General features: G+C 37.9%; 2 protein-coding genes across 4 annotated transcripts in view; both read right to left on the minus strand.

The window, feature by feature from the left end:
- The window catches only part of arb2a (ARB2 cotranscriptional regulator A), a 189623-nt gene extending 185369 nt beyond the window's left edge, over nucleotides 1–4254 (minus strand). For 2 of the 3 annotated variants that reach the window (XM_077231659.1, XM_077231657.1), the window contains exons 1-3: nucleotides 4181–4254; nucleotides 2467–2600; nucleotides 2260–2361 (exon numbers count right to left, since the gene is read on the minus strand). In XM_077231659.1, the coding sequence (XP_077087774.1) occupies nucleotides 2260–2361; nucleotides 2467–2600; nucleotides 4181–4197 (253 nt within the window). In that variant the 5' untranslated portion in view covers nucleotides 4198–4254. The remainder of the gene's footprint in view (nucleotides 1–2259; nucleotides 2362–2466; nucleotides 2601–4180) is intronic. The other variant, XM_077231658.1, reaches the window with a different exon arrangement.
- Nucleotides 4255–5060: 806 nt separating this feature from the next.
- The window catches only part of kiaa0825 (KIAA0825 ortholog), a 153042-nt gene continuing 136821 nt past the window's right edge, over nucleotides 5061–21281 (minus strand). Inside the window, exon 20 of the mRNA XM_077231649.1 lies at nucleotides 5061–5363. Coding sequence (XP_077087764.1) covers nucleotides 5267–5363 — 97 coding nt within the window. The 3' untranslated portion in view covers nucleotides 5061–5266. The remainder of the gene's footprint in view (nucleotides 5364–21281) is intronic.

The raw sequence follows: 21281 nt of genomic DNA on the forward strand, positions 1-21281 counted from the left end.
AGGAATACCCCCTTCAACTTATTCTCCCTGCTTTAACCTGGCATAATTAGCATGCTTTCTCGATTTTTAGCTTAATGAGGTATACATAACCTTGGATTTCCAATAACGAAGGAGCTGAAAGCGGACTGGGATGAAGTCATCATGCCACATGATTTTAAAAAAATCTCAAATGCATGCATATTACTTGTGGGGTTATCTCATTAGCTCATAAATAAATAAATAAAGAATAAGAGAGAAAAGAAACACAAAAATGCACAAAAATTAAAAAGCAATTTCCATAAATAGGGTACTCTGTGGTGTCCCTTTTTAAAGCATTAAATGTTTTTTTTTTTGTTGAGAAAACTACTAGAGATGTTAGAACAACTAAAAGTAGGGGATTTTAAACACTTCAAATAACGTTTCCTTCACCATAAAATTATAAAAGGAAATGTTCCTATTTTTGTTTTGGGAGTCCCCAAAAACAGTTTTACATGCATGCAAGGACAAAAAAAAAACCACTTATAATATGCATTTATTTTTACCTGATTTGCTCAACAACTCCCAAATGATTCGTTCAACGATTCATTTTCCCAAACACCTCCTTTGCGTGACGCTAATCTGCGGTGATTGGTCAGATGACCCAGTCACTTGTGATTGGTAATAATACTTACAGGTTGTGATACGGAGGAAGAAGCTGATCCATTTAAACTGGGTACTGACCCTTCCTTCAGTAACAACAAGCATTTATGTTGGTGAAGCAATCGTAAGTAAAATGATGGGAACACAGCACAAGGTTCAGGCTATTGCTGAGGTATCGTTAGCCACTGATTCTCTTCACATGCTCGTCCCTGGGCAGTGAAAACAAACTGGCTATAGCTTTGCATTGTAGAACACAGCGCCTTCTCGACACGATGCTGTACAGTATTTGAATGTGTTCAAGTTTTCACTTGTGTCTTCGGCGCAATAATTGGGAGCGGCCAATAGTCTAATGTTCCGTCTTGACGTCACTACGAAACGGCTAATGACTCGTTTGAAAAACAATTAATTTAATTGACACAGAGTCGACTCTTACTTTTGAGAGACAACAACTTTATATACGGGTTTTCATTCACTTAGATCTATGTTACACACTACAAGATAGGTAATTTTCCTAAATCTATAATAGGGGCCCTTTAACCTTCTCGGCTGTATCCAAAAAAATTAAAATATCTCAGCATTTTGGTGTAATCGTCACTTTTGTGAAGCTTAACTATCCAACTCTGTTACCAAAGCAATTGAAATTAAATTATGTATTAAACAAATAAACACTGAAAAAAAAATCCCTCAGAAATTGGTAGTTACTGTACTTTCACAAACAATTACAATGTACAAAGTAACCACACTGAATTAAACATGAATTTTTTCGTTTTATTTACGTTTTATTTACAACATCGAAAAATATTTTGTGTAAATGACCACTTAATTTAGGCTAAAACTGCAAGTAATCCTGTTACTTTCAAATATGCTTTTTTTACTCTTATTTTGTATAAATTTACTTTACAAAATTAATTTAATTATTATTATTTTAATCATTTATAAAATCAAATCTTTGTTTCCTCAATGATTATTTCTATAAAACAGCATCACTCAAATCAAGTTAAGCTATATTTAACCATGTCTCATTGGCATTTGGCTCATATAATATTTCGTTTAAAGATCAACTTTTTCTAGGCTATGCACCCCAATGGTGGACTTTTAGGCCCTATTTTGTGACAAAAATCTTATATCGAAAAGTTAATACTCAGGACTATGCTTTGCTCAATGGCCATTTTACATTCATCCCCAAGAGTGAGAAAAGAAGTTACAAAGTGAAACTTTCTTATAAAATCGAGTAAAAGTGATACTCTTCACTGAGAGACTGATATAAGGTATTCCAGACGCTAACAGGAAGCGTTTTAGAGAGAGGAGCAAGGTTATGCAAATCTAGCCGTCAAACAGAGCACAAGGCTGAGTAAGCCACTGACAGCCCATAGCATGCACAACTTGTCCATTCAGCTGCCACAGACTCCAGAGACTCTGAAACAGACAGCGCTATCACAGCCTGCTGCCTGCTGTCAATATAACCAACGGCACACTTCGAACACATTCAAACCTTCATAACCGCAGACAAGGTACAAAAAGATGTTATTAAAGTACAAGCTGAAATGCTATTTGATGGTCTATCTGGCACGCATGTCATAGTGAAAAATTATTTACCGGGTCTAAAAAAAGTTTCGAGTAAAGACAAACGAAAGGTCTTACGTTCATTGAAGGCATATTCAAACCCATCCAAAGTTTCAGGAAAGTTCAGTGGAGGTTCATCTTTTTTCATCAGCTCGTCTAAATCTATCCTGGACAATAGATCTATGAAACAAATAAACATGTAAATAATAATACTTGTTATTCTATTGGCGTACGATGAAATCGCCAGTTGCAATGTAATTGTATTTTCATAACTGCTGGCTTTACCTTTTAGTGCAGTGGTTTTTTCTTTTTCTTCTTGTGCCAAGAGCTGGGCCATAGTTATCCAAAATAAACAGAAGATGAAGCTGCTGGCTCTAATAGGCATGGACACACCACTACAGAAATATAACAGCACTTCACTGAGAAGAATAAAAATAAATGAATACATTTACTAACATTGAATTAAATTACAAAACAACAGACTTCTAATGATAAAGAGTTAGTTCCAAAAAATAAATTTCTGTCATTCATTACTCACCCTCATGTCGTTCCAAACCAGTAAGCCCTTCGTTCATCTTTGGAATATATTAATTATTTGTATGAAATCCGGGAGCTTTCAAGGCCCAGAAAGGTAGTAAAGACATCGTTAAAATAGTCTATGTGACTACAGTGGTTCAACCTTAATTTTATGAAGTGATGAGAATACTTTTTGTGCGAAAAACAAAAATAATAAATATATATATAAAAAAAAAAAAAAAAAAATTCTCTTCCGTGTCAGTCTGCACAACGGAGCATGCGTGTGATGCTGACGAATGAGCCGGCCAATACTGAGCCGCCGTTCTGAATTAGAACCCAGAAGCACTGCAACGTGAACAGCGTCAGAGACTAACATGGAATAGAAGAAATTGTTGAATAAAAACGTTTTTTTGTGCACAAGTATTATCGTCGCTTCATAACATTAAGGTATAACAACTGTAGTCGCATGGACTATTTTAACAATGTCTTTACTATCTTTCTGGGCCTTGAAAGTGGTAATTGAGTTGCAGTCTGCAGAGGGTCAGAAAAGCTCTCGGATTTCATCAAAAATATTAAGGTCAAAATGAAGGTCTTATGGGTTTGGAATGACATGAGGGTGAGTAATTAATGATTAAATTTTTTTTTTTTTTTGGTGAACCCTATAAGGCATACATAGTGTTAATACCATCAAAAACATCTGCCTGTTATCACACTGTTAATGCATTGCTTTATATAAATTATGATGTAGCCATGCAAACGTAAATCAATATTAAAATATTGCAATATCAGATTTATTGCAAATACAGCTACAGAAAAAAAACTTTTGTAATTACATACAAAAAAGAAAACCCAGTACATATCAAACATTCATTTAAATAATATAAATATATGTAATACATCATTTTGGTTTGTACAAATAATAATGATCTGACTATTTACTGATTTTTTTAAATGAACAATACATAAATACTGAGAGTGAATTTGTTGACTTGAGCAATGTAGCTTCTAGAGTAATGCTAGTGTTATGATGTTAATGCTGAAATCTGCTCATGTGTAAGCAGTCAAATGTAAGTCACTGTATTTAATGTCGCCCTACTTTAATGACAGTTCACTTTGATCAGACAGTGCTGGCTGTGTGTCATGATGGTAACTAGCCTTAAGCTAACAGTTTGATTAAGGTCTATAACCAAGCGTGCTGCAGTGAAAGACTCACATACTCCTAAATCTGTGTCTGCATTCAGAGAAACAGAGTGAATGCAGCGATCTTCTGTTTCTGGCATGATCGGAGCATGTTAACAAGCTAAAAGACTCGCTTCATGGACACCAGCCAATGTTTATAAAACAAGCCATTCCACAAATGGGACAATAACTTCACGAAGCACAGATATTTAAAGCAGCGATACTGATCCCCTGCTGAATAGTTAAATGAATACGGTGGGAGAGGTAAATATGTATTTGCATGCATGTCGCTCCGCTCACGTACCATAACAACAAGCACATGTGAGATTTCACACATCCTGCTTCCTCCTTCTGCCAAACAGGAAGAAACGCTTCCGTCTCCTCGGAAACGGAAGCGTTTTACACGCGTCTCAGCTGATTGGCGGGATTTAAAGAGACAGCGCGGCTTTTCACTAAGACACAGCAGATCTATGATCTATTGTATATGCTATTCAAAGTTTTCCTCACAATAATAGGTAATTCGCTTCAAAATCATAGTAATATTTTTGTATCTTTTGTGTAAATGTGTATTGAATCGAGTTTAAATCTACTGAAATAAGTTGTACCAAGTCTTTGTGAATGAATCAATAAATAATCATATAGTGTACATTTTATCACTGTAAATGAACTGCAGACTTTAAAACATAAAAATAACAAACAAATACATAAATAAACTCCACATAAAGCTTTTTTCCTCTTTTTTTAATAACAATTGCTGATGTTTGTAGGCTATGTCATTTGCACGTCAGTCAGTGACTTATCCATAATGCCTAATGATGTGAAAACAAGACAAAAGAAAAAGCAAACTTTAATCAAATATTCATAAAACCAAATAGGCCTATTCAAAGACTACAATTCTTATTTCAGCATTAAAAATCACTGCTGGACTCATTTAAACTCCACATGGTTTCCTGGATTCAATAACAAGTTAATAATCTCTTTCCAATAATATTGTATGCATATGTTTCATGTGCTGTTTTATGTTTAGAGCACCTCCTGTAATTTTCCATAACAGGACGGGCCCTTGAAGTAACGCAAAAAAAAAAAAATCTATTTCCTCATAACTGTTATACTGTCATTTGTATAACCGATCAATGGAGTCCAATTTTTATTTGAGCATGCATTCAATACAGAGTAGAGTCATATTTCATCAAAAGCCTTGAGATTTATTACAGATCACAATGTTTTGTTTTGTTTTTTATTAATCTACAAAGAATTGTAGTTGCACAACCACAGTACATCAGTGCTAACAATCTTTGCAGCAGCTGTTCTTAAAAACACAGAGTTTGCGTACACTTTTAACATTTCAATAAATTGGTCATTTGGTGCTCCTGTTATAGTCGCCGAGAGTTCAAGTTTCATGGCATTTGCTGAAATATGTTTTCTTTAACTGATCCACTAAAATCTTCTCTTCATCCTCTAGTGCTGCAGCATCCTGCATCTCCCACCTGCAATTCACAAACAGAAATGTGTGTTAGGCTAACACAGGTAAAAAACAGATCTTCCTAGAGAATTCCACCTCACAGTAAATCTCTTGTGCTCGATAGAGAGTACACACAGACTTAAACATAGCACCATTAAACTAAGACTGTATCAGTGTAGCATCTGGACCAATCAGACACTCACAAATTATTTATTATATTTAATGAATAATCCAGAAAACCCACTCTCTTAACAAAGGTCTATGAAAACGTCCCCCAAAACTAACATCACAAATGTTACAGGACACATTAAGACTGATAAGACTTTTTACGACCCCAAAAGGAATTTGCAGAGAGTTGTGAATTTTACTTAATTCTTGCTAAGGAGAAATAACCCCTTTTAATCCTATATATTCTATATATAACCACTTGAGAAATGTATAAACATGTATCTAATTTTCCATCTTATTAGTATCCTTTTATGTGGTTTGGCCTATGTACTCTTTTAAACTCTTTTGGGTTAATGTTTCAGACTTGCATCCTATGGTTAACCAGAATCATATGTGTGGCATGTTTAGTCTCTATAAACTCCAATCTTCATCCCCCAGTTGTTAATTTACATTACATTTTGCTAACTTTGTGACGTATTAGTATTTTAAGAATCTTGAAGATTATTTTGTTAAACATCCCATCAAATTACATGTTCAAAGGCATGCTTGAACAAAGGGTCGTAAAGAAATTCCATCCAAAGGGAACAACTTGTTATTGGCTCACAACCATCCAGAGGGTGTAACATCTTCATGCTTTAAAAATCATTGATCACGCCTCATAGTCTCTTAGTCTCTTAATCTCTTACTCTCTTAGTTCCTTTCTGAAATCCTAATGTGAAGAGGATGCTGAACTAGAAGTCTTCTAAGGACCCCCAAGCTTGTGCCAGGCTGCGGCCTTGTCTTTCCATTCACCAAAGATCCGCTGACTCACGCTGGTTCTCTCTCATCAAGACAACATTAGCAAAGCTCAACTGGAGCCTCAACAAATTGCATCAGGACAGTCTAATTCAAATGGGCGAGACATGCAAGTATCAAACTTAGTCTCATTTTTTGATACATTAAGTATCCTTACCCCTTTTAAAGAAGGGTGTGTTAGAACTAAACTGATGGTTTGCTCAAGGCTGTTGATCTGCAATAAATTCTTGCTTTCCTGTATTCTGCTTCAGCTCTCTTTCCCTCGTAAACTATATGCATGAATGTATGTGTATGTTAGAGTAGTTTAAGTGTTTAGTCTAGTTAATAAAAATCTTGTTCATGTCACACGTAAAGTTGTCCGTGTCTCAAGCTCATATACTGGAGTCCCTAATCATGCAGATTTTGACTACTTTCTCTTAGTAGTACTGTAAAGTAAGAAAGACATTTCCCATACCCCGGAAATGTACATTTCTTAGAATTAATAAACAATTAACACTGAGTGTTCACGGGATAAACATGTTAATTGATTGTAATATTCATTCTATTAACTGATCCAAATATTCATAATCAATTATAACAAGTTATGATTGATTATTAATATTTTTTTGAGCTAATTTGCTACATCAGTCAACGTCTGTTTAAATATTAATGTGAATATATACTTAGGAGATATTTTACTCATAAAAAAGTCTAGGGGTGCCAATAATTGTGGCCAACGTGTTTTGGATAAAAACATTAATTTCACAATGTGATTTTCCTCCCACTTTCATTTCTCTTCAAAGAAAGGTTAGATTTTTGAGAATTTTTTTATGAAACATCAAGAGGATAAACAATGCAGATTATTTTTTTTACAACCACCTTTAATCATATTTACCAGGGGTGCCAATAATTCTGACCACAACTGTAGCCTGACAACATCTCATCTGAGTGCAGATACTGAATCAGGACAAATCGATTTTCTCAGGCAATCTTTTTTCAGAAAAACTTTTTTTTATAATGGTTGAAAATCTCTTCACATCCTGATAGCAAATCAATAATAGAAGTGGTCTAAATATTACATAATTTAGATTTATCTTCAGTGGAAGTTTCAGGACCAAAAATTTTTTGTCCAATCATTGCATTCGGTCCGAATGCAATAATAGGAGGTCCTACCTGCCTGTCAACCTATGTATTTCCATAACTTCACACGGTCATCAGCATGTTCCCTAAGGCTATGGAGAGTAGTAAAAAAAAAGTCACCTAGCGCCGCAAACAAACAGCAGTAGTCCCCTTAATAGAACCAAAACAACAAGCAATGTCGTAACCATAATTACAAGATGGCAACCCGTGCATTCTACCCAGTGCTGTTTACGTCCTCAAACTCAAATTTATGGGTTCCTAGTGTATGTTAACACCACCAGGGCTGGACTGGCCATCGGGCATACCGGGCATTTGCTCGGTGGGCCGACGTGCTTTTTGGGCCGATACAGATCATTCTTTAAAAAAAAGTAGAAACAATTTTTTTTGTCTAAACGGCCCATAATACTCGTACACCGGCGGCCCATTCGTTTAGTTTTGCTTAATTGGCGGTGCTGGGATTTTTGTGCCAGTGTAATGCATTGGACAAAAAAAGTCAGCGTAGTTTTTTTTTTTTTTTAACAGACCGGCCCATGAACAACGTAGATCAGCGGCCCATTGGTTCTTTTCTTGATTGGCACTGGGCTGGTCCAATCACATCTTTAAACTCCTCCCCCTTTGGGCTCTGAGTGCGCGTGCAGTGTCAGTGTGTATCTGTCAAAATAGTCAGAGATGGAGAAGAAACGCAAGGAATGTGCAGAGAAATAGCGTAAAAAAAGAAACGGGCCCTTCAAGTGTCTGATGATGATATTGAGGAGGATCAGGAGAGAATGAGTGAGTGTAGAGAACTGTGGTAAGCAGAACTAGGCAACTTTCAGAACACTGAGGCGATGAGTGTAGGAACCCATTACCCAGTTACGCATTATTTACACATCGGCATAGTTGATGATTACTCATTTTACTAGAATTGTAATGAGACGCGTTTGTAAACCATGTTTTCCGCCAAAATAAAAGATCATGTGTTCATCTCTTTCAAGCATGGAAATTAGTACAAAACTAATTATGAAAGTTCCTTTTATTTTTCAGTGCATTTGTTTTACAATATATGGCTATTACTGTCATGGAATTAATATTATAACTATTATTATGTAGTAGTGTAATGCAGACAGACACTATATCACAGCTAAAAGAGTTTTGAGTTTTTCTTTGTTCAATTTGCACACTGATTATGGGTTGGAGCTCTTAATTTTTAACTCTCAAAGTGCACCAGATTGATGAATTTAACATTAAAAAGCACAAATTTTTCTTACGGGGGGCTCCCCCGAACACCCCTAAAAGGACAGAAGTCCACCTACCACAGATTTACCAAAAATCCTGTGTCAAACACTGGTATTGCTGTGCCAATGCAGCTTATAGCTTGTTTTAGGTTTCATCATTGTGGAGTAGTTCGATTGTATTTTACAATTAGTAGTTATTTCATCTATTAACTCTTATTAATTTCTACTCACTCATTAGGGTACATGGTTTTAATAGGAGTTAGTATACATATTCAGGGGCGTGAAAAGATCGGTTGTGTTTATGATTACATGTAGTGGGCCAGTCTTGGCCAAAATGCCCGGGGCGATTTTTAGTCCCAGTCCAGCCCTGAACACTACCAACAGTGAAATAAATCTGCAGCAGTCAGGTAAAAGTCAGAGCTCTGTAAGTTAACACCATCGTGTGATGCTTTGCAGACTCTGGACTGGCTGTGAGCGTTCATGTCTTTTGGATTAGGCGGAGCTTTGGAGACACTCTGATGGGGAAGGTGGGATCTTATGATTTTAAAGCTAACTTGCTATTGCTAGCCTCTCCAAAATTGCCTAACCTACCTTTAACCTGCCTCTGACAGAAGTGTCACCAGCTTTCATGTTTTTAAAAATAAAAGCCTTGCATCAAAACAAAAACAAACATACAATTACATTTGATGTTGTTTCTTTGACTGCACACTCCGCGACCCAATCAAAAATGGTATTGGGACCCACATTTGGTTGAGAAACACTGGTCTACACACCTTTTAGCAACATTTATTTTTAGACTCCACAAGGGAAGTTGTAACTCATTCCGCTATTACAGTACATAATCGTACATTAAGGTTGAAATGGTTTAACAGTGCGAAGTGAGAGGGAAAAAATAATAAGATAAGTTAATCTATACACTATCCAATCACAGCCATCATCTGTACACCAATGTTTTCTCACCTCAAAGAGTATCATTCAACATTACACAATTGTTTGTAACAATTTGTGTGCGCATCCCTGCTTTTATCTTTCTCTGTGTTAGGGGACGGCACTTTTTCATATGATGATGTACGGTGTCCATATATTCAGTAGTGGCACAAAAGCCCATCAAAGGACTCGACGTGTGCACATAAAGCATCTTGTGACGTGACCACATTGATTGAGTTTCCACCTCAGTCATTGTGAACATGTCGCTATCAGCCAAGCTCTTTTCTCCTCTACGGATGGCAGTGTCACTGTGGTAATTACAGTCTATATGGGGAGGATTTGTTTATGTAAATATGTGCGTTTGATGCATGGGGGCCTCTCGGGCATGTCTCCTATCTTTCCTCCTGTCAGAGTCACCTTAACAGAACCACTGGGCCTGAACCTGACAGCAACAGCTCGACGGATGAGTGTGTGTGGGTTCGTTTGTGCATTTATTTTCTGTCGTTTGTCACGTTATTTTTCTCCTGCACTGGTGGCGTATAAGGATTGCGGCCCTCGAGCGAGGCCCCAGGGCACCAGCCTCTTCGGAGTACCAATTGTGAGACATAATGTCCAAATAACAATAAATTATATTGCAAATATGAGAAATCAAGTTCCAATTATGAAAATGAACCCACCATGGGCGTACAACAGGCAAAAATGTACACAATATCAAATCTCCAATAAGGTGTTTAGAAGGAAATCATATTTGTAATTTTTCTTTCTTTATTTAGCAGTGTATGTTTCTCATCTGCAGCAGCATTTTTATCGGGGTCTCATACCCCTTTTTTCACCAAAATGCTTCACGTTCTGAAGCCAGAGCCTGTTCTTGGATAGGCGAACTGGAGCCTGTTACGAACCAGCCGCGTGTTTCCACGGACTTGAAGAATGAATGACGTAACTCTGCTACGTTCGAGATCAGCAAGTTTTTAGTTACAGAGTTGAACCGATTTTTCTGGCCCGGAACCACCCTGTGCGGGAAATGTGCGGAACGGACACAGGCCGGGAACCCACACAGGAACCGTGTTGGTGGAAAAGGGGCATCATCTGACCATCAGAGGCCCAAGACACTGATCCCATTGGCCCTCATTTGTAATCAATCCTTTTGTAATCCATCCTCAACATTTTGAAATTAAGTCATTTCACTAGGAATATATGTAATCAGGAATTTCGCATGAAGGTGAAAGTCTTCCCCAAGTAGATTTCACAATGGGTTCAAGGGTGTCACATGAATTCACCACATTGCTGCAGAAAGCTGCTTTGTTTGAAAGAAGTAATGCATCGAAATGAAATTTTTACTAAAACACTGAAACTAGAATTAAAGATTTTGTTTAAACCGAAACCGAATTAATTCACTGTCGTGTTAACAGGTGATAAACCATTCTTAGTAAAGTTCTTCAGCAACAAGATGCCTCTCGATATTTCAGTCGATCAAAATTTACATACTACTGCGAGCATCATTTTTGGTCACTGTGAACGAACGGTGAACGTGATTTCACGAAGTACAACATGATACTGGATCAACATCTTTGTTGATCCTGGAACAAAATTCCATCCACCTATTGTAGCTTATCCACACGGTCAACACTAAGAAGCGATTTCCGATTTTCAGAATATTTTTCAAATTTTTGTGTGGTTTTGGACGAATATTTCCAGTTGCAAAAATGTTGGTGCATCACTATTTGAAAGTGATTTATGTTTGAGATGTGGTCCATATAGTTACACAATTGACAATAGTCAATGGACCTTTTTTTGTTGTGAAATTCCACCAAAATTCTGCTAATGTTACCGCACCATTAGACTGTGCAGGAAATATGTGCACACAGTGCCGAAAGGAAAACAACACAGGAAAATGTCAATCGGCTTCAGTCTCTCATCTCTGGTCAGTCATTACTTCGGTGCTGCAAACAAATAACAAATAATGGAGAAGACATGGAAAACACAATATTTACAAATGTCAGGGACGTGCCGAAATGAACAGGGAAGGCGAGGGTCTGGGAGGAAGAAGTGAAGACGCAAAAAGGTTTTTCTCAATGTTTAATTTTCAAATAGGATTAAGCAGAATGACATTTAGCTGAAGGTTACTCGCCCTGTGCTTGCCGTCGTTGTCTTAGCTGATATTGATATTCAGGCGGTGGTCTGCAGCCTGTCAGTGGGACAAACATGCTTGATGAATGAGAACGCGAGCCACAGGGAAGTGTTAAGTGCAAATTTGAAACTAGGTCGAGGTTTTGTTTTGTTTTTCTCTGGAGAGAATGTGTAGATACATGGTAAAATTACCTAGTAAACACCTCAATAACTTCCGTTTGTGTCCACTTATGGTGTTAAAAGCATATGTTTAACTACCTCCGTTTATCAATGTCAGTGTAGCATCTCTAACTTTTAAGCGTGCAGTATGGATGCATACCTGCATAGAAAATCAAAATGTGTCAATAAAGTAACATTTCTTATATAAGTCATCAATCAAAAAGTGCAGGTGTAATACCGTCGAGCCTCATCTCGGTGTTTCACTGTGTGACAAGACGTGGTAATAAGTCAAACCTGAGCCTCTTTTTCATAGTAGTGAATATCTAATGTGTGCTCACTGAGTTTCCAGTCTTTTAATGTTTCCTGACAAATACTAAGTGTCAGGCAGGTAATTCAGCTGGCTTCTCTATCTTAATAGGCTCAGTGTGATGTGGTCTTTCAGTCTTATTGTGCGGCTCATTTTTCATGCATTAATACCACTCTTGCTGACTTGGCTCTTCCTCTGCATAGAGAACAGTCTACACACATTATGAGCCGTATATTTACAGATTCCATATAGTCCAGCAGAAATCGGCTGGCTGACACGCTCCAGCCAAGTTTGCCTCCATGTTGTGCTTGTTTGTAAAATATCTGTATGTAGTCTATGCATAGAGTTACCATTCAAAAACTTCAACTAGAGTAAATATGTTTAACTGAAGTAGGTTGCATATTTTGGGGTATGTAAAAAGAAAGAATGCCAGCATTGGGACATACTATCGCATCATAGAAAAGCTAAATGCATTACTTTAAAATGAATCATTAGAGCCACAAGATATTAAAACATTTATTTAGCAAGGATGCATTAAATCGAGCAAAAGTGACAGTAAGAGCTTTTATAATGTTACAAAAGATTTCAATTTCAGATTAATGCTGTTCTTTTGAACTTATAATCATCAAAGGATCATGGTTGCTACAATAGTACTAAGCGACACAACTGTTTTCAACATTGATAAAAATTAGAAATGTAAATAATTTTTTCACAATATTACAGTTTTCCTGCATTTTTGATCAAATAAATGCAGCCTTGGTGAGCATAAGAGACTTCTTTCAAAAAAATTTAAAACTCCAATGATCCACACATTTTTGACCAGTAGTGTCCGTGCAGACTGTTCCAAATATTCACATTTAACAGTAATGCCCTGCTCCCTTAAGAGTGTTCTGCCCTCCAGACTTAGCAAATTTCAGATGGAATTCGCCACTAGTATATTTGCAGGGTAGACGGTCAAAATATGTCAAAATTGTGGTGGTGGGCCACTGATAACTTTGCAGTCTGGATTCGACTCTTAAATATGCTTGATCTAGGGTTTCCCTCAAACAAATACGCGTGGTTGGCACTTTGCAATGTGTACATTACTATTGTGTTTCACAGCCATGGGCCAGTTTTAACATTCAGACTGTGCCTATGAAAGTCATTTAATGTTGAAGCTATCTATTTTTACAGAAGGATCCGCACCAGCGGTCCCTCACAGGTCAAGCCTGAAGAACAAGCCGAGTAACAGTCTCTGGCACTTCTATACACTGCTCCTATCACATTAAAGTGCAGCCCACTCTGGGCTATCTTAACAACGAGCCTTGTACTGCATGAGCAGCCCCATTTAGGAGAAGAGAGAAGGGAGAAGAACAGCAGAGGCTATTAGATTAACTGTCAGCTAGCAGAGTGGTTTTCCTCTCCTCTACGTGTTTTTCAGGCGAGCAGACTACCAGCACAGTCGCCGACAGGTACCCGTGTTTGTTTAAATGTGCGTCTGTCAAACAAAGAGCAATGTGACGCTCAACACAGGCGAAGAAATGGCGAGCTGACAAGTCGTGCTAATCAGAGGCTTTGCACATGCTTAGCACTTCAAGGATCCATCATAACCCAAACCTAAATATTTAAAGTGCTCAACTTTCTGAAAAGGTCAGGCCTTTCCATGCATGCCACGGAGGAGAGATGTTCTGAGGGGAGAGAGTGCTCAGAATAGGGGCCGGTGGTTTTGGCCTTGCCCTGGGATGTGAGGAATTCAGTTCATTTCATGCTTATGGCTTTGCCCTTTGGAAATCACAGAGGTGCTCTGCAGAGAAAAGGTTGTTCAAATACCTACAGTTCGGAAAAGTACTGTTGAATACAGAAAAATGCTTGCGCCAGAGAGGTATGACTGCAATAATCCTGTTCTATCAAAACACTTTTTGCGGATTTCAGTCCATTTCTGATGGTATCTATATACTACACCTTGTGTACACCTTTTAATTTTTCAATAGAAATTAATGTTAATTAATAATTTGTTTTTTTATAAATATAATAGTGTTAATGTTAATTTACAGAACTTGAAGTATCAATGTATATTAACATTAATATTAGAAATTAAGATTAACAAATGCTGTAAAAGCATTGCTCTTTATTTCTTATTAGCTATTGCATTAAAGTTCACGAATTAAACCTTCTTTTAAAGTGTTACCAAAAAGTCAATAAAACATAGACAATTATTAATATTATCATCAATATGCAAAATTATTCATAGGCTGAACTGGATTTTTTTTACACATTTCTTTTTTGACACAATTTACACAATTCACATTTCTGCAGTGTTTTATGCCTTTACAAATGTATATATATATATATATACATTTGTAAAGGCATAAACACTGCAGAAATGTGAATTACAGACTTTTTTTTTTCTAGACAAGTGTTTGGTTTCTCAATGGCTCATAACAACCATAATTCGGTTTTTGTTTACCTTGTGTAATTCTGATCATGGTTTTAAAAGGATGAGGGAATGTTAAACATTTGCCCATGTTGGCATCATTCTAATTTAGCTTGCTTTTTATCAACTGACAGTTGAATTTGCCCCAAAATATCATTTGGATGTACAGTATACTACGATTTTGACTGGACAGTAATCTTTCAAACCTATGATACCTCAAAAACAAAAACTGTGAAAGTTTTTTCTCCAAAAAAAAAAAAATATATATATATATATACATACACACACACACACACACACATACACACACATATATATATGTGTGCGTGTGTATATATTCTTTTTTTTTTTTTTTTTTTACTTTGATATCTTAATTATGCAAAATCACTTATTTGCATCTAGGATTGTTTACTCCCTGCTGTCCATGTTAATAAAATAAAATAAAAAATAAAAAAATAAAATTAAAAAATTAAAATAAAATAAAATAATGCATCAAGGAATATTCTATAACATTAGCATAACTCATCTCTAACTGGGCCTGTTGCCAGCACAATCTACCAACACCCACAGTGCAGCACATATTCCATCCGCGACTGTTTCTCTCCATCACCTCGCTCCAGGCCTTCTCATCCATCATCTCTTCTCCCCACCTTCTTCTTCCACTCTGATCTCCAGAGCGCAAACGGCACCACAGCAGCACTGGCGGGCCAGCAGGCAGGCTAGACCCGGTACCTCAGGAGCGCGGGGGAGCGTGAAAGAGAAGCCAAGCGGTGGAGCAAGTGATCAAAGAACCGCAGACAGCTCTTCCAGCAGCTGCCCTTGAAATGGCGAGCAGAAAGGTCTCACATGCGTGCCACTGTTTTAAACTCTCAATCCCCCCACCTCTGATTAGTCCTGAAACATCAGAGAACACGGTCAGGACCAATGTACCTGCTTTAGACACAAAACTGGCAGAGATCACTTCATTATGCCGTGCTGTGTATTGGAGGAGAATTGAGCTATCACACTTTGTGGTTTAGCAGGGTTCAGGTCTGCGTTTCAAAAGTCCAAAAATGCCTTCAGCCCTTGCATACCTGATAGGTAGTTGACCTGCATAAAATATGGAGAAACAAGTGCAGGCTTTGCAAAAGTGTAGCTGCAAAACGGGCTCATGAGCACTCTTCTGAGAAATTGGGTTTGGGTAAAGAACCGATACTTAAATCAAATATATTATTTCAGGAAATTTATTAGTGTTTCTTTACTTCGGTAAAATGATTGAGTAATTGTAATTGGACATTTTTCATAATATCCTTCAATATAATATCAAATCATGCAGGTTTGGAAAAACATAAGAGAAGTTGCACACATTTTCAAACAAGCAGATCATCAATGTTCCTTTTTATTAACAACAAATTACTGTTCATTATCAACAGCGCTTGACATGAACTTTTTTGCTCACCTGCCACTGTGGCTAGTTATTTTCCAAAGTTACTAGCCACTCAGCATTTTCACTGGCCACAATTTTGTCAACAACTGCCAAATAAATATTTTTAATATCATCTCATAATTTGGCAGCCGGTATATTAGGCTGGTGTCGCTTTAAGACCTGATGCACGGACCCATTATACTGTTTTATATAGCCAATACTTGCCTTTAAGTGCGCGCACTTTGGGTGTGAGCCCAACATCTGCGGGAATGAGTAAAATTATGCTCAATACGTGCAATCCCTCGATGAAATTCCATCACTGTAACACCAACAATATTTATCTGGAGGAAATTAAGTAACTGACATTGTACAAGTGAGCCGCAATGTCAACGGCAGGGATAAATATATAAATAGTCAATTTCACATCTACTATACTACAATGAAAAAAACACCACCAACAACAACAAAATCATAATCAGAGCAGAGGCTAGAACGACCATGCTAAGAAGAGAAAAAACATCTTATCATGGTACTGTACGATTACCAAATTCATGATTTATTCCTAAATGTTACCATTAAAATAGTGGCCACAAAATATGACATTACCATCATTTTCCATCTACTTTTTTTATAAGAGCAGCTACCGCTAACAGTTTATAATCGAAGTTTCCATAAAGCTTAACTTCCATCATGAACTGCACAGAAACGCGTTTGCTAACTGTTCACGTCCTTATTTTGAGCAAACAGAGCAGACAACAGAGCAGACTTTATCAGACTGGCATTGCATTAATGAGAGCCAACCCCGTTCCAAAGTCTGGCAGACGATTCCCTGAGAGTGTATGCACTCTTGTTAAGAGGCCAACAGACATTGATCATGCATGGTCGCCCTCCAAGTGGCGAGTTCGTTCAAACACACCCAGTTCTTAACCTCCACTGCAGTTTGTCAAATAAAGCAGCAGCAGTACTCTGTTTGCCCTTGACTCTGTCTCTTGTCAAGAGTGCACTCTCCTTGTCTGGATGACACCTCTCACAGAAATAGCAGCCAGTGAGCTGGTGCTCAGGACCCCCATCACTTGAGCTAAATCATTAGCCCTCTTAGTCACAGCGTTGCTGGCTCGGCCCCTGACAAGTCTGAAGCTCCTCCGTCTGCTTTTTATTTCGCTACTTCGTGCTCGTACTCGCAACGCCAATTAGAGGTAACTTACGCTAAGCTAAATTGTTAGTAAACAAGGTAAGCCATTGCATTCTGTGTTGTTGGGTGAACAGACAAGCGATGGTCTTCCTGTCATAACACTCTCAAAAGCAGTAACAAGCAGCAGCACTAGACACCTGCTGATGGCTCCAGCGAGCCTCCGGGTCCCAGGGATCAAGCAGCTCCGCGGAGGCAATCAGTCTTCCCTGACAGGCCCTCGCTGCACCCCGAGAGCAGTATGACAGCTCTTATTTTACCACAGAGGGACCTGCCGACACACTGCCTCACCCTGTACTAGCAAACCCCCAGCGCCCACAGCTCCCCAAAGCAACCCCAACCTCAGCAAGCCGCGGCCTTATAAATGAATGAACAAAGCTCCGTATTTATAAACACACACACACATTCGCACACGCAACCCGAGTTGTTTCTCGCCGCTCCCAGCTGAGCGCAGCAACAAAAAGAGATCCATCCTGATTTCACCTAGATACGCCTCTAAGATGTAGACTATCATTTATTCAACAGACTCCCTTTGTAAGCGATGCATATTTTAAGTGTAAAACACACCCAGACAGGCGCGCACTTACACTCACAGGGGACGACCGCAGTCATGAGTGACGCTAGCAGTGCCGAAACATAAATATGTTGATACGGAGGAAACTTTTCTCAGGCTTTTTTTGGGGGAGAAGTAATTCATCTTATTCCCCGTGTTTTTGAATTTGCATCGGTTCAACCTTTACAGCATAATAACCGAAGAGGAAGAGGGAAATAACCAGCACTGTGGGAGCCCGAGCCGGATATAAAAGCGACTCAAGGCTCAATCGACGTTTGCGTTGCGTGATTCTGTTTTTCTTCTTCAACAACATTCCCGTATCTGCTCTCCACTCGGAGTGGCTGGCGGTCAGGGGAAGTCAGAGTACAGAGGCGTGGGTGGTGGTGGTCACCGTAATGACATGATTAGTTAATAGTCTTGGTGCTTGGGTGTTTCGCCTGTCAGGCCTGGAGTGAACTGATTACCCAGTAAATCCATTGATCTCCAATTCCCTTCCCAAACTCCCAGCGGGGCGCGGTGATCTCTGAGCAAAAAGCGAGTCTTTCAACTTCACGAAGGGGGGCTTAGTCAAATCTGATCACAGCTCCGGCGCTCTTACCATTTCAAACAGCTCATTTTCCCCCACGCAAATGGAACTTTTGGGGTGTTTGGGAGATAAATAAGTCAATCCTGTTAACTCATTTAATATCAAATGCCACCTAATTATGGCTGTGTATGTTTTCAAACACTGCATAATTTATTGTTATGCTTGCCCCCTAATCTACAGATGTCTATCGGCCGGCAATTTCTTTTCCCCTATTATAATGAAATACTTGCCTCTACATCAGGTGACAGAGCCGTGGAATAGATAAGCAATGAATGTATTTTAACTTTCATAGCACTCCACTCACCTTAAGGGGATTTGCATCAATGGCTTGGAAGCTTTCAAGGCTTTTTCAACAGACAAATGTCATTCTGGAGGATGTCCTGTCACATGATTTGCCTAGTTACGGTTATTTACGTAGTCTAAAAAGTTTGCTTTATATCCAAACTGAGGATAAAAAAAAACATAAAAAATATTACAGACTCCAAACTTTGGAATGTATTTTGATATAACTTTTTTTATAACAGTTGTTTTCTAAGAAACAAACACAACACATATATTAAATAGTCAAATATGATGAATTACAGACATGAATACAATACAATAGTAAGGTTTGGCTAAACCATAGCACTGGTAAAGCCAGCCCAGGCTCATTAGAAAAACGTACCTGTGGCAACATTATACACAAAATAAGTTGTGTCGTGCATGTTTCGAGACAGATTCAAAGTGAAATGTCCAGTGAGTGGCGCTAAAAGCGTGTTTACATTTTTCCGGAACAGATGAGAATATGGCAATAAAATGTTGGAGTTTGTACGTATCACCGCAGTTCTGAGTTGAAATGTCAAATGAGTGGAACAAAAAACTCAATGCTCCATTTTATAATAACGTAGGCTACACCTACACTAAACCTACCCGATAGTGTTAACAAAAGCAAATGTGACCCAATCATAACCATGCCATTTTAGCTTGTTTTTTAGCTCTTTTATTGTAACTCGTCTTTCACTGGATTCGTACCTGAGCTCTCCGCATCAAAAGTACTATTCTGTACCAGCTGAGCTATCGAGCAAGCTTAGTGCATCAGTAAAACCGAAAATATGGAGCTGGTTAAGTGATGAAAACGCCAAAATATATTCGTTTACAAATCTTGCACTATGGTAAAAAGTGTTTTGAGGTCATAACATAGTTATTTATAACATTGTGCAAGGAGCGGCGTGAAAATAAGTCTTTATTAATTCATAATCTGCCCCTGTAATTATAATTGTTTATGAAAACGAATAAAAGTGCTTGCTGTTTTACTGCCTCCAGTTTTCATTTCTGTTGGAAACTGCAGTGATATGTAGGGGAGAGCGGGGCACAACCTAACAGATTTTGGTTTTGGCTCAATTATTAAAAAAATAATTAAGTTAGATTAATCTTTATTTTTTACACGAGCAACATACACATCTCTGCTACAAATGAGCACTTCAATCTTTGTTCTAGGACCTACCATTTTCGTAAGTTGTACAACTTACAAAAGTTGTAAGTTGTAACATTTGCACTTCTGTCCCTTTAAGTGCAAATGTCACAACTTACCCCATATGCGGGGTTAATTGTAACAGACATAGGAGTTAGTAGTAACACTTACACATAATTCAGTACTATTTTATCTGTATAGTTTGATATTGTTTGTGCATCTGTATAGATAAATATCCATACATCCGTCCCTCATCCAATCATCCTTCTATAATGGATCAATATCATGCAGAGCCTTAGGAAAGGGCTGCACATTTTTGCAATAAATAAATAAAATCACCAAATATTGTAATTGCAATTGAATTATATTTGTGTGGCAGCTACCTGCAAAATGATTAATAATAATATGAACAGTAATAATAATAAAAACAAGCTTAAAATCACATTTTAAGGTTTTATTCCATGAAAAACAGGCTATATTCTTAATAAAGAAACAAGTGATCAATGCATAGTAAACAAATGTGGGAAAAAAAAATCATACTTTGACATTTAAATCCCAACATTGTTTGTGAAAGTCCAACAAAGTTAAAGTTAAAAAAAAACCTTTTCTTGAAACTTCGCTTGTCTGGTTTATGCTACTCTGAGCAATGGTTGAACTTTGTATTCTGAGCACTTCTTACGTAGTTTTTGCCTCTCCACGATGACTCGCTTGGTTTAATCCTCAAATGTAAGTCGCTTTGGATAAAAGCATCTGCTAAATGACTAAATCTAAATGTAAATGTGGCAAAATAATTATATAATTAAATACTCAAACCTGAAAAGTTGTGTGGCTCCCTGTTTTCACTTCATTATCGTTGTACACTTGGCGGCTTAGTTGTAACACTGTGCTACAACTAACCCCGCTGTGTAGAAAATAATTTAAGCCTAGCTAACAATTGCTAGGACTTGCTGACATGTTTCAAAATGGTGCTATGTTTTAGCCAACAGGACAGTGATTAAGGTTATATAAAGTTAGATTTGGTAGCGTACAAACCCAAACCCGTAGAAACCCAAAAAAAAAAAAATAACCTTTTGATAAAAAATGTACTTGCATGGTGTCAAAACACTCTTGGTCCAATATCTTCACGAAATCTTATCAAAACTTTCCACAAATCCGTGGGAGACAGTCTTCTGTCAGCGTGAAAAAATAAGTGGAAACACATCTTGCTTGACCCTGACTAACTATGTAAAAGGTCCGTGTTACATTTAACCCCGCGTTAGGTTGTGCCATGCGGGTTCCCTATTTTGTGTTTTGCAAAAAGGTTGCCACAGGTACGTTTTTTTTCCAATGAGCCTGTGTTGCAGTGTAAAGCAGCTATGGATGAGAGCGAAATTAACACATCATCTCAAATTGAACTTGAATGAACAAGGTTGCCAGGATGGCTGGTCTTGCCACAGAGTAAAGGTGTGAAAACCCTGAGGGTAGAGGCCAGTAATGAGTGAATACGACCACTGCTTAATAACATTCCTCAGGGGTCACAATGGCAGCACTG

Source organism: Siphateles boraxobius, unplaced genomic scaffold (genome assembly GCF_051911475.1).
Source record: "Siphateles boraxobius isolate OS27281-9 unplaced genomic scaffold, OSU_SipBor_1 16, whole genome shotgun sequence".
Taxonomy (NCBI): Eukaryota; Metazoa; Chordata; class Actinopteri; order Cypriniformes; family Leuciscidae; genus Siphateles; species Siphateles boraxobius.